This window comes from Somniosus microcephalus, chromosome 6 (genome assembly GCF_052327205.1).
Source record: "Somniosus microcephalus isolate GS21.2 chromosome 6, FLI_Smic_1.0, whole genome shotgun sequence".
In the NCBI taxonomy this organism is placed as follows: Eukaryota; Metazoa; Chordata; class Chondrichthyes; order Squaliformes; family Somniosidae; genus Somniosus; species Somniosus microcephalus.
In genome coordinates, this window is record NC_140992.1 from 217,634,590 (window position 1) to 217,646,895 (window position 12,306).

Below are 12,306 nucleotides of genomic sequence, written 5' to 3' on the forward strand. Positions count from 1 at the left end.
CAGGGAGAACTCGAGGGCAGCGGCTGCTCTACAACAGAGGGGGGAAAGTGAAGATATGGATTGTTCCAAGATTAGATTGATTTAGAATTTCAGTTTCTAGAGAAAGATTTTTCCGTTTCTTACTTTTGTAAGCTTGTGGTGCCAAATTTTTAAAAACTCACTTAACAGCAGCGTTTTATATATAGATTAGACACTCGTGTGGAGCGTTTACCTCATAGCGTGCACGTATGTACTGTAGGGCCGTGCATTTATATATGTGTGCATGTATATATATATAAATATGCACATCCCTGTATGAAGGTGTACCTATTAAGTGTGCAAATGTTTGTGCATATGTGTACATTGTGTGTGTGCGTGTATTTATGTGTATATTAAGTATCTCTGTTGTGCAGATACAACCTGTAATAGATAAATACAGCTCCACAAAGTGAACATCTAAACATTTTTTTCTATAAAAAAAAATACAGCTTCTCAGACATCACAATAATTTCGGAGGTTAGATTAGATTGTTTTACTGGAAGTGTTTTACGTTTCGTCATATTTTCTCAAGCCAATTAACTTTATAGATTTATATACGAATATCAAAAAGCAGCAATGAGAAGCCTTACATGTTGAAATATTTAAAGTAGGAGCTTTATTAGAGTAAGATACGAATGGTCCAGTGAGTTTTAAAGTAATTTCAATAAGTAAACAATAAGTTGCTCAAACTGTGGCCCAGTATGCTCTGGATTTCTACAGGATGGTTTTCTCGGATCCAATCACATCCAACCCCTTCGAATCTAAAGCAAAGTCTGTAAAACATTAATATTCCCGTCAAATAATTATTAATAATCGAAACAGATAAATATCCCAGGTCTGGAAGGAAGTCCCTGCATTCGGGGCGTTACCTGGTGACCACGATTACTCTGTGAAGTCTATAAAATGAGAAACTGCAGGGATTGCTCAGCTCTGTAAGGGTTAAGGATTTACTGACGTTTATATCCCATTAGAAATGAATCCATTAGATTTTACTTTTTTTGCGCTTTAATCTTGGAGTGCTCCAAATGCCGCAAAGAGTCGAGGATGGTCTTTCTCTTGCCTGGTCTCCCCATCAACCCCTTAGTCGCGGTCTCTGCCCCCAAACCCATGTACTCTCTTTTGAACATTAATTCCCCAGTCACTGCCACTCAGCAATCTCTCCTTTATACGTTCAATCCTTTCCTTCCAAATCCACCTTTTCTTTCTCACATGCTCTTTAATTTATATAGCTCCTTTGTATTTACTGTTCTTAACTTTACCTATTTCCTCACCCTCCATTTTCCTTTCAATAGTTTTATCTCTTTTTTGTCTCTATTATGTTTCTTGTGTGCCAGCTCACCTTCATCCTGACGTTTTCTTTGTGTCTCTCCTCAAGCCTCTCTCTCTCTGTCTCTCTCTCCCTGTCTCTCTCTCCCCTCTCTCTTTCATTATCTCTCTCTCTCTCTCTCGTTCTCTCTCTCTCGGGATTCAGGACCTCTCTCGCCCTGGCAGCCCTCTCCTAAGAGCTGTGGCTAATAAAGGGATCACAACCAGAAAGAAAGCGCTTGTCTAGGTGTCTGCTCTCAGAATGGAGGCGCGAAGTGCCATTGGAAATCAATTCATGTGATGACTTCAATAATGATACCGAGGGCTGTAAAAACTAGCCATGTAGAAAAGGGAGATAAATTGGGTCAAAGGCCGTTACTGGAAGGAGTCTAGTCACGTTACCTTCTTTTCAGTGAAATCACTTTTCCCTCTTAATGTAGTTAACACCTAGGATTTTAAAGCATTTGTTAAGAACTCTATAAACTCAGTAATGATCTACGTAAGACGATTTATAAAGGAATCTGGCATCCAAATGATACAAACAGTGGTAATGCTACACGGCTCCCAGGTGTCGAAGCAGTACCACAATAAGAAATCATCGTTCGAGATTAAAGCTGATCTCTATCAGGGCTCATTAAATTTGCAGAATAAAAGAGGCAGCCTTAGCGCAAATATGGTATTCTCCCAACTGAATAAACCGTTGTCACTTAGCCCAACAATTGCGAGCGTTAAGCCAGTTTGCATTTTAATTTGGCCCTGAAGTTACTTATTTCATTATTGATCAAACATAATGCTGAATCAATGTTCATCTTGTTACCTGGGACATTTCCATGTAATACAGTGATAGCACTGCCCGGAGTTACTCATTCCAATTCAAAACTGACTTTACGAGAAATCAATGGTTATTTGTTACTGATATAGGACTTTGTATAGAGTGTTAAGACTCCAAGAAAACCGAAAAAGGAGCATAGTCAATGAATTTATGTACTTTATCGGTTCGCACAATGAAACTACCGATATCAGCAAAATAACAGTCTCATTTCAAAATGAATATCAACCTACTCAAATGCCCTAGTTAAATCGATCAATAACTCTCTCCATTCACCCAGCTGTCGGTTATCGTGTACAGTATCTCCGTCTGTAGATGACACCAATTAAAACAGTTAGCATTAAATATAATACAATATAACCTGGCAAAAATGTTAATTATAACCTATCTTTTGGAGTGGCGATATTGTCGATAGGAGATGGGAGTAGATAGGACGGCAAATAGACGGACATGCTGTGGGTACAGCCATACAGTGCAGATCACTGTAGTAAATTGCATTCTCCGGATATAACTAGGGGGTCGAGATCATTCTGTATTCGAAAAACGTGCGTTCCCAAACTTTTTTTTTACATATGTCCCAAGTCCCTATTTTTTGTTAGATCAATTCTGTTTGGAAATAGTAAACCAGCGCTAGAGAGAGGGGGCTGTTTGTCCGGGTTTGGCTCTGTTTGGATTGATTAATTAACACGTCCCCGTGGCATTTGTCTAGCCAGAGAGCCCGAGAGAGTGCGAGAAAGAAGTATTCTCCAGGCGATCATTTTTTGCACTGGGAGATGCCCATGCAGTTCGGCCCCGATTTCAGTGAGTAAAAGTTCAGTGTAAATAGCATTCAAATAATCAGACGGAAAGCCCATAATAAAACACTTGGAAGCCCCCACAGGATCGACAGCACAATATTTACTAAAGACTCGACGGCAGCGGAGCCACTAACAGCAGCAGGCTGCCTGCCACCAGGAGCCCTGACCTCCCCAATCAATTACTACACAAACTCCAGAATTTAACCACAAAATCATTATTTATGGGTTCCTTTTAACATTCACCTCGCGGTTGTTTCCCTTTACCAGCCCCGTGCATCGTTTTCATCCCCCCACAATCTAATTGATAAACAGCAATGAGTGCAGCCTTGTTTGCCCAGTACTTCCATGTGTTTTAAACGACCAGTTGTGCGAAATAGTGGCTTAGGCTATGAAACACAACATTTTGCGAACGGGTCAATGTCAGATCCATCACGCACAGTCTGTAACTGTTATGGCATGGAGTTATATGTGTTGTGCTATGCTACTGTTAAATGGTCATTTGGTTTTACAAATGCCTTCCGACTTGATTGTTGTGTTGCTAATGCTACAAAGAGTGAAATGCTACAGGGAACCAATATAGTTTGCTTTCGAAGTCTAACCGTGCATAACCGGCTGAGTGTTTATTTGATTATAGCGTTAAAATAGAATTACATATCTGAGCCCTACAATGAGCCATCTTCGTAAAAGATTTTAAATAAAGGGGAAAAAATCCACGTATTGAAGGGGACGCCGCGGAGATCTAATAGGAATTCAGATGCTATGTTTGCCCATTCCTAATCCCTGCTGGCTGGTGTGAAGTCGCTCACAGGTGCCTGATACTGAGGCTTCTCATTCGATTGCGCCTCATTAGACCAGAGAGCACGTTACTAAAGAAAACGGAGCTGTTTGTCAGCGTGTTCCCATTGACCCGTTTCGCACGGATTGAATTAGTCTCTGCATTTCCACCTAAGACAGCAAAATTCTCCTTGAACACCTATTTTCACCCCCCCCCCCCTCGCATAACATGCCTACACAAACAGTAACTGTTACCACCTAAATATCCAAAAGATAAATAGGTGTCTTAATAACTACAATTCGTCAATTTATCTCGCGTATACCTCATGTTGAAACAACACTGACATTTTACTCAGCACTATTGTGCATTGTTGTATATTTAACCGCAGCCATCTATAAACAGCAATAACTGCCAGTAAATGTATCCAATATAGTTTACACTAGCTAAGTACAACATCGATTGTTCATGTGCAAACTGCTTGGAGAGATCTTGCTCTTCAGGTTCATTTAAAATCATTATTTTAAAAAAACGAACTAAATACGTCCTGTGGATTCACAGGTTGCACGTCGCTACTTTCCTGTTTTGTACGGAAGGGGTTGTTTTATTGGAAATTTGGAAAGCTCTATTTTTATCATTCGGCTATAGGAAAGACACAGCAGTAACTAATTTGAAATCCCTCGACGTTAAAACGCCGTCCCTCCGCTGTAATGAAATTTAAGATATACAATCTTAGGAGACACCCCGAGCTCCCCAAACGTCCTGATTTTATTAACGTCTCCCTCCAAGAATTTGCAAATAAAAGTTTATGTTTTTAAGTAGTTAAAAAGTAGAAGTTGTGCCACAGGCTTTCAGACCACTGGGTCCAATGGGTGCTCCAAACATTGAGGGTCATTAATTGTGTTTTCTTTTCAAATCAAATGTCAGTGCAATTAACAGATTTTGATCAGAGGACTGCTAAAGATTGATTCCATATGCGATAAGGAATGTGCAACTTGTTATCTGTCGCCCCGGAATTACGGGAAAGCTCCACACTTGTAATTCGAAGAGTGTTGCTGCTCTTTCTCAACACTTTGATCTCTCCCGCTCTCTATTTTTTCTCTACCACTTTTTCAGCTCGACAGTTCCCGCAGGTTTATCGTTTGGTTGAACAGGCATTCGAATATTATTGTAAATTGAACACCCTTTTTGACTTATTGTTTTAAATAATCATCATCTAATTGTAGCATTCAAAAAAATATCTCTTCGGGATCTCGTCTTCAAAAGACACGCTGTACGGTTCAGATTAAAACTGGCTGGCAACAAGTTTCGTGAGTTTACATTCAGATAAAACTGTAATTGTAAAGATTATCATTGGATTCAGATATTTGCCAAGGGAAGCGGCGTGTTTAAACTATTATGGGAATTATATAGGTGTTATAACCCAATCCCAAAGGATCCTATATATAGAGAGAAATCTCAAACCCTATAGATTTGAATGTGGCGGATCTATTACATTATGAGTATCCTAAGGGATTTTCAGTCGTGGTGTTTAACATTAGAGAAATATAAATATTTTTAAATGAGCAAAATAAAACTCAATCATGCTTCACGGTCATTAAGTCTATTTACAGTCCACTGCGGAAGTCTGAGTGAGGGACACGCACTGGACCAACTTTGTTTTTTAAAAAAGGATCGGTTTCAGATTATGGAAGATTTTATAGCGCTTCCTTTAACCACGACTTCTTACACATTCCCTGAAGAGGTTTATAAGCGTAAAAGGAGTAACGAGTGTTAAAGAGGAGTAATAAATCAGCAGCTGGCCAGCGGGTCCTGACACCGCCCGGAGATGCGGCACGTGTCATGGCCGGGCTCCGAGTGCCTCCGAGCGGGGAACTGTCCCAGCCAGGACCGCCGGTTAGACAGCTTCATTTACTTGCTCGTTTCAGTTACATTTTAAACACGAAACGAGTCGATCTGACCTTTTAACTTTCTTTCGATACTGATCAGAAACTAATCCCACAAATGTACGTGAAATAATAAATGATGGTGCTTATAGTTTGAGGACTCCACTGTAATGAAATTCCGACATGAAGCCTTTGCCCCGAAGGAAACATTGATCCTAACAGCATAATGGCCTTCCCATGAAAGAATGAGCAAAAGATACAATAACTTCTCGCTTAGCATAAACTGGTATCAAAGGCACTGTACCACAGGACTCAACTATTGCCTGTTAGACGCTTATAAGTATTTAATGCTTTATTACTTAATAGCCATTATTACTCTTTGCCTAAATCATTTTAAAACAACTAAGTATTGAAAAACATGTTGATTGCACAGTAGTTTAACGAAGCTCTTAGGTCTTCAAAGGGTTAATAACAATAACATGTTCAGTACCGTATGTCCCCTAAAATCAAGAGGCTGGCTTATTCACTGGACTAATTGATTTTTGTACAGTGTGTACTTCAGACGGTAAAGTTACTCATTAAATTAATTGATTATTAGTGCGTCGGTGCTGTTGCAGATGTCAATGACAGAGGAGACACGTTTCTTACTGAGCATATTAAAACCAGTCACAATCCACGTGTCTTTCAGTAAGTAACAAACGTCTAAATTACTGATAGCAGGATATGAAGTACGCTCAGTGACACGGGGCAAATCACATTAGCATAACAATATGGAATCTATAGAAGGCCAGCGTCCAAACGTTCGATGCCGTGACCTCCATCCCTTACTGTTCCTTCTGGCTGCATCACCTGTGTCCCAACATTTGCTCTTTCCGCCTTCTGCTTTTTGTCCAATGTTATTCATTGTTTTCGCACATTTCCCATTGTTTCACTTTCCCAGTTCTTCCCGTTTCCCAGATTTAGTGCTCCGTGCTTCTGCTCACAAATTCTTCACACATTTGCTTGAAATCACTTTTTAACGTCTTCCCTCCGTGTCTCCTATTCTCGTCTTTTCTGTTCTTGGCTTGTGATCTGCTCTCTTTTATCTCAGTCTTTCAATCTGTTTCTTTCTTGTCCTTAGTCTGCTTCCCTAGTTCTCTTTGCTTTAGATGATCATATTTTCAGCCTGTGTTCTTGGCTTTTCATTCTTACTTTCCCTCCTTTCCTTTCAACCTCCACGTTCTTCAATTCCTCTAACAGTGTTTAATCTTTTACCTTTTTCAAAAAATGTGTTCAATGCCGTCTTTCCATTTTCTTGACACTTTACTCTTCATCACTACTTTCTCATTCCTTTTACGGACACATTTCTATTCTTTTGTACCGCTTTGCGCTGATTTGATTTCTGCCTTTCCCCCACATGTGCGAGTGGAGAGTTTCCTGAAACAGCCTTCTAAACGCGCAGACACACAATATTGAATTTTTCCAAGATGATTAAAATTCTGTCTACATGACACATGGCAGTGTATTTGAGGTAATTAATAAGCTAATAATCCTTTTCCCCCCTCCTCCCTGCGAATAGTCTGTTCAGAAACTGGGCTGAGGCTGATTCCGCCCCAAGCTCAGCTCAGATCAAACTTAAATAGCAAACAGCTTTCCAATGTGCTGCAATGCCGATCTATAACCAGAGATGTAGATGGGGGTTTGTCCTTGCAATATCGCTAGACACGGATCCCTTCGAGAACCCTCCCCTACACAGAAAACAGAATTAAGTCCGTATAAAATGAATGATTTGAGTTTAATGAAGCAGTTTTTTAAACTATGCAGGCAACAGGGTCCTAGAGTGTGCGCAAAGTCGCAACGCAGTGAATTCCTCACACCCGAAGTCGCATAATCGAAAGCTCAGGGCAGCACTGGACTGCTATTTAAAATTTATGAGTACAGATCACTGAGTTACTTTTTGCATTCTTTCTGCTTAAATGCACGAACCGATTAAATAACAAAATGAATGTCTTATTTTCAACACCTTTCTCAGAAATCAGTCAATAATTCGATTTCTAATTTGTACTTCCACTAAATTCAATACACGAACTTATCACCTACCGTCACTTAACAAGACCGGAAAAATAAAATCTAAAAACGACTTTATTCTTCAAACAATGGGTGGGCGATTATCTGACATCAAATACCAGAAAGATGAGCCATAAAGCGATTAGATGTGGTACATACAGATTTAATATATTGATTCGGAGAATTTCAATCCAGGGACTTGCTTCACTCTAATCCGCATTTATTACAACCTCGTATTTAGCTTTATCATGCAGACCTATCGTTTCAGAACACCGCAGAGTAGCAAGGAACAGGGAATAAACACCGTGGGGTCATAAATTTGCTAATTACAGTTTAGGGACAGGACAAAAAGTGATAATGAGTTTGGTATGAAGGTGCTGGTGTTTGTGCATTTCACACCACTTATTTACCAGTGTAACCACGGGACTGCCAGCTTCTGGGTTTGTGCTGGGGTTTTTTTTTTGTTTTAAATTTGCGTTAGTTCCCTTTGATGTAAAGTGGTGACCCTACAGCCGTTTGAAGTCCATTATTAACAAAGAATTAACTGGATCCTGAACTGTGCTGCCCACTCTCAGCCTACGCAGAGTGGATTCCTGCAGCGTAAGGTACACCAGCTCAATTAAAAAAAAACATTTGTACCAAACAAACTTACTTTAATACGATACATATCAAGATCAAAGCTGGAGTATATGCATTTTGCGTCTACGTCACCACAACTAAGCATCTGCTTAACAAAGTTAAAACAATAGGTGGGGAGAATAAAGTTTTGTAACGCTGCTTGAAAAACTACATCAAAGGGCTTTAAAGTTGTTCAAATTCTGTCTTGTCTTACTTAGGTCGATTTTCTTTCTCTTGTTTTTTTTTGTTTCCAATTATGGTTCTACAAATACGTAGCTTTTAACAGAAACCCTGTGGCAAAAAGTGGGAGGCGAAGGTTCTTCTTTAAAAAATTTGGGGCGGGCGTGTTTTTTGCCGGAGAGCTAGTACTGATTGGCGATCGCAAACTGCGACTTGAAAGCAACAGAAATAAAAGATCGCGACGTCAGTAAATAGATTTGGAAAAGACACGCTCTGTGACAAAGGCAGAGATTGAGTAAAAGCTGCGGCGGACCCGAAAGAAATAGGAGGGGCTTAGCAGAAATGTCAATCAGGCCATCAACTCCGAATAATCTCTACGAATCTGTTAGGACCTGACCTGGGCACCCTCAGATCAATAGCAAGTTGAGAGAGAGCGATCGGATCGGTTACAGTGCGTCTGCATGTGGAAACGTATACTTTCAACTGAGTCTGTAGCATTAAAGGTGGATACTCGGGCTCTTTCTACACAGCGATTTCTCTCGCAGTAGTCACTGACCATGTCTTTCCCACAACTGGGATATCAGTACATTGCTGCTACTAGGCCACTTTACCCAGATCGCCAGGGTATATCGTCTGCCAGGACTGCGAGCGATCTGACGGCGTCCGGCGCTGCCTCTACTGTACTAACCATGTATGGATCCCCTTATGCCGCTCAAGGATACGGCGCCTTTTTGCCTTATGCAGCCGATCTCCCCATGTTTCCTCAGCTGGTAAGAACATTTACGTCAATTCGCTCTCTCCTAGTCCCTTTCATCCGGTAAATCATTAAAAAGGGGGGGGAAAAAAGTTTGTTGCGATTATCAGAACAAGACGCGGAGATGAGGAAGAGATGTTGGCCGCTGCGGTAATGCCGCTTTTATTTTTCCTGTCGAGTTTTCTCCCGAAAAGTTTTTAGTCTGTTTCTGGGTCGCGTTTGTCAGTTTCACTCAAGCTTCCTTGTCAATTTCACTTGCAGATTTTTTGTGGCAGTTTCATTTTTGTTTTGTTTCTTGCCAGTTTGAACTCTTAAAACTTTCTCCCCCCCCCCCCCCCCGCAATTTGGTTAGCAACCCCCCCCCCCCCCCCGCATTCACATCCTTTATTTAGTTTGAAAATGGGCGGATCATTTAGCTGTGCAGAACATAATTCAAATAATAATTACACTTCATTTTTACTATTTTTTTTGTTAAATTACCACTTTCGCCCTTCATTTTCTGCTCCTGTGTAGGGTGCCCAGTACGAACTGAAGGAGAGCCCAGGCGTGCAGCACCCTGCTTTCCCCCACCACCACGCCGCCTATTACCCTTATGGCCAATACCAGTTCGGGGACCCATCCAGGCCGAAAAACGCCACCAGGGAAAGTACCAGCACCTTGAAAGCGTGGCTCAACGAGCACAGGAAAAACCCGTACCCCACTAAAGGGGAGAAGATCATGCTGGCCATTATCACCAAAATGACCCTGACCCAAGTGTCGACCTGGTTCGCCAACGCCCGGAGAAGGCTTAAAAAGGAGAACAAGATGACTTGGACTCCCAGGAACCGCACCGACGAAGAGGGCAATTCGTATGGAAGCGACCCGGACATGGAAGGCGAGAAAAAGGAGGACGACGAGGAGATCGATTTAGAAAATATCGATACGGAGAATATCGAGAGCAAAGAGGACGAAGACGAGCACGACCCGGACTTAAACTTGGACTGCAAACTAGACGGCAGAAGTGATTCTGAAATCTCAGACACTTTTGATGACTTGAACGGTTCAGAGGACGGTTTTCTGAAATCGGTGGTAAAAGAGAGCCGAGTGACTGAAGACAAACGGGGCGACCTTTCGCCCGAGATTTCAGGACAGTCCAGTGGCGATCAGACCAAAAGCAACGCCGAGAGGAAAAGCCCCGTCTCCCCTCCGCCCGAGAGCAGTCTACCGATAAGCCAGAAGCCTAAGATCTGGTCTTTGGCTGAAACCGCCACCACACCGGACAATCCTCGCAAGTCCCCACAGATCAGCAGTTCTCCTGCGGGGCCTGCTGCCTCGTCCCTCCTGGGCCAGCACAGACTTTTCGCCTGCCCCATGGGCAAATTTCAGAACTGGACAAACCGAACCTTTTCCCACCACCCCCTGGCTTTAATCAATTCAAACCACTTCCTCGGACTTAGTGCTGGCCAGGCAGCCCCGGCTGCCGGTGTCCCCGCATTTTGTACAGTGAGAGGAGGCGAGGAGCGGGCTCAGACAGCAGAACCCACGGTAACAGGTACAGAGCTGTTAACTGCAATCACAAAAACACGCTCCAGCCAGACTGTGAGAACACCCTACACCATTTTCAAAGAGAAGGATCAACTTAATGCACAAAATAAATAATGTGAATAATATTGTATTAGCAGCCTTAACAGTTGGGCCTTTTTTTAAAACTTCAAATTTAAAAGGAAAGATTAACTCAGTGACGAACTCCAAAGGGATCCATACTCTTCCGAATTAATTTTATTTGCTGGTAATATCTATACAAAAGCGATTTCTCCATCTTTTTAAATCGATACCTAGAGATTTGTACATCCTGCTCACGAAAAGTACCATTGCTCGACTGTAACTAAATACAAGATATAACTCCTACAAGGCGCAATCAAAGTCATGGGATAATGATTTTTTGATGGTCAAAATTGCATTTATTATAAACTGATCTTCAGCACCAGTTTAAAAGATAATTTATAATTTGATTACAATAACTTTTTCCAATAAGTATTAGATGGCAAAAGAAGACCTGTGTAATAAGATAACACTTACCATATATTATATGTGGGTCACTGTATCCTTTAAGTCGTATAATTGATAACGATTCCATAACAAAGTTGAATTTCAGCATGTGTCTCTGAGTAACAGTGGCCTCGGTAATGGCGAACAATACCAATTATAAGAACTCGTTATTATTTACAGATCGAAGCAGTACCTTGGAAATAGAGAAAAAAATAGTAAAGACAGCTTTTCAGCCGGTTCAGAGACGGTAAGAAACACATTTCATTCCTCTCTGTACATTCCCACGATTTTGCACCAGACTCCAGATCTCTGCAGTAACAGGCGTGCTGCTTTTTGCGTACTTTCCACCGCAGTTGATCTGCATTCGAAACTTAAATTACAACATTTTATGCAAAATATGGATGTCAAAACTTTATTACAAAAAATTGTAAACACTGATCCACAATAATTTTATTCGTTTCAGACCCCAGAACCAACTCGATGCAGCCATGGTTTTGTCGGCGCTCTCCTCCGCATAGTACATTTTGGCTATTTTTTAACTTTATTTTGTAACCATTTTCTTGTTAAATGGAATGTAAAAATGTTTTTTTCCCCTGTATAGTTTAACCTGTAAGCATGTATGTGTATTAAAATAAAATTGGTAATGTAATACTGGCCGACAAGGCGCGTATCACTTAGTTGAGTTTGTGATATAAGTGGAACCCAGTTTTTTTTGTAAGTCGAGTGAGGATTAGTTATCACCTGGTGTTCGAGATGTTTTGTATATACCGCAAACAAACATGTACATACGTGTGAACGAAATTGTACAAGAAAGTATATATTTTTGGCTAATAAATGAACAGTTACGACTTTACCTTTGTGTCTGTATTTTCAAAGCTGTCAATGGGTAGCTATTCCCCAGGAACGTATCAATGTTTTGTTTACCATACACATGATTATCAATTGACATTTCAGCCAACAAAAAATCCGTATTGAAAATTTCCCCATGTAAATGGTGCCTGAATTTGTGCCATTTTAAAATCACAGCAAAGGAAGATTGTAAGCGGTTTAACTGAAAACTTTTATATACCATT

General features: G+C 40.9%; 1 protein-coding gene across 1 annotated transcript; it reads left to right on the forward strand.

The window, feature by feature from the left end:
• The first annotated feature begins 8,700 nt into the window (after positions 1–8,700).
• irx3a (iroquois homeobox 3a) lies at positions 8,701–12,086 on the forward strand. The gene is made up of 4 exons (XM_085991411.1): positions 8,701–9,221; positions 9,719–10,736; positions 11,414–11,480; positions 11,697–12,086. The coding sequence occupies exons 1-4, from the start codon at positions 9,009–9,011 to the stop codon at positions 11,749–11,751; spliced, it is 1,353 nt and encodes a 450-aa protein (XP_085847537.1). The 5' UTR covers positions 8,701–9,008; the 3' UTR covers positions 11,752–12,086.
• The last annotated feature ends 220 nt before the right edge of the window (positions 12,087–12,306 follow it).

Bases quoted from the DNA above. Each gene is read 5' to 3' on its own strand.
- irx3a (XM_085991411.1), top strand. From the start codon at position 9,009: ATGTCTTTCCCACAACTGGGATATCAGTACATTGCTGCTACTAGGCCA. The intron at 10,737-11,413 runs GTACAGAGCTGT...TATTATTTACAG, and splicing joins AGCAGAACCCACGGTAACAG to ATCGAAGCAGTACCTTGGAA. The intron at 11,481-11,696 runs GTAAGAAACACA...TATTCGTTTCAG, and splicing joins TTTCAGCCGGTTCAGAGACG to ACCCCAGAACCAACTCGATG.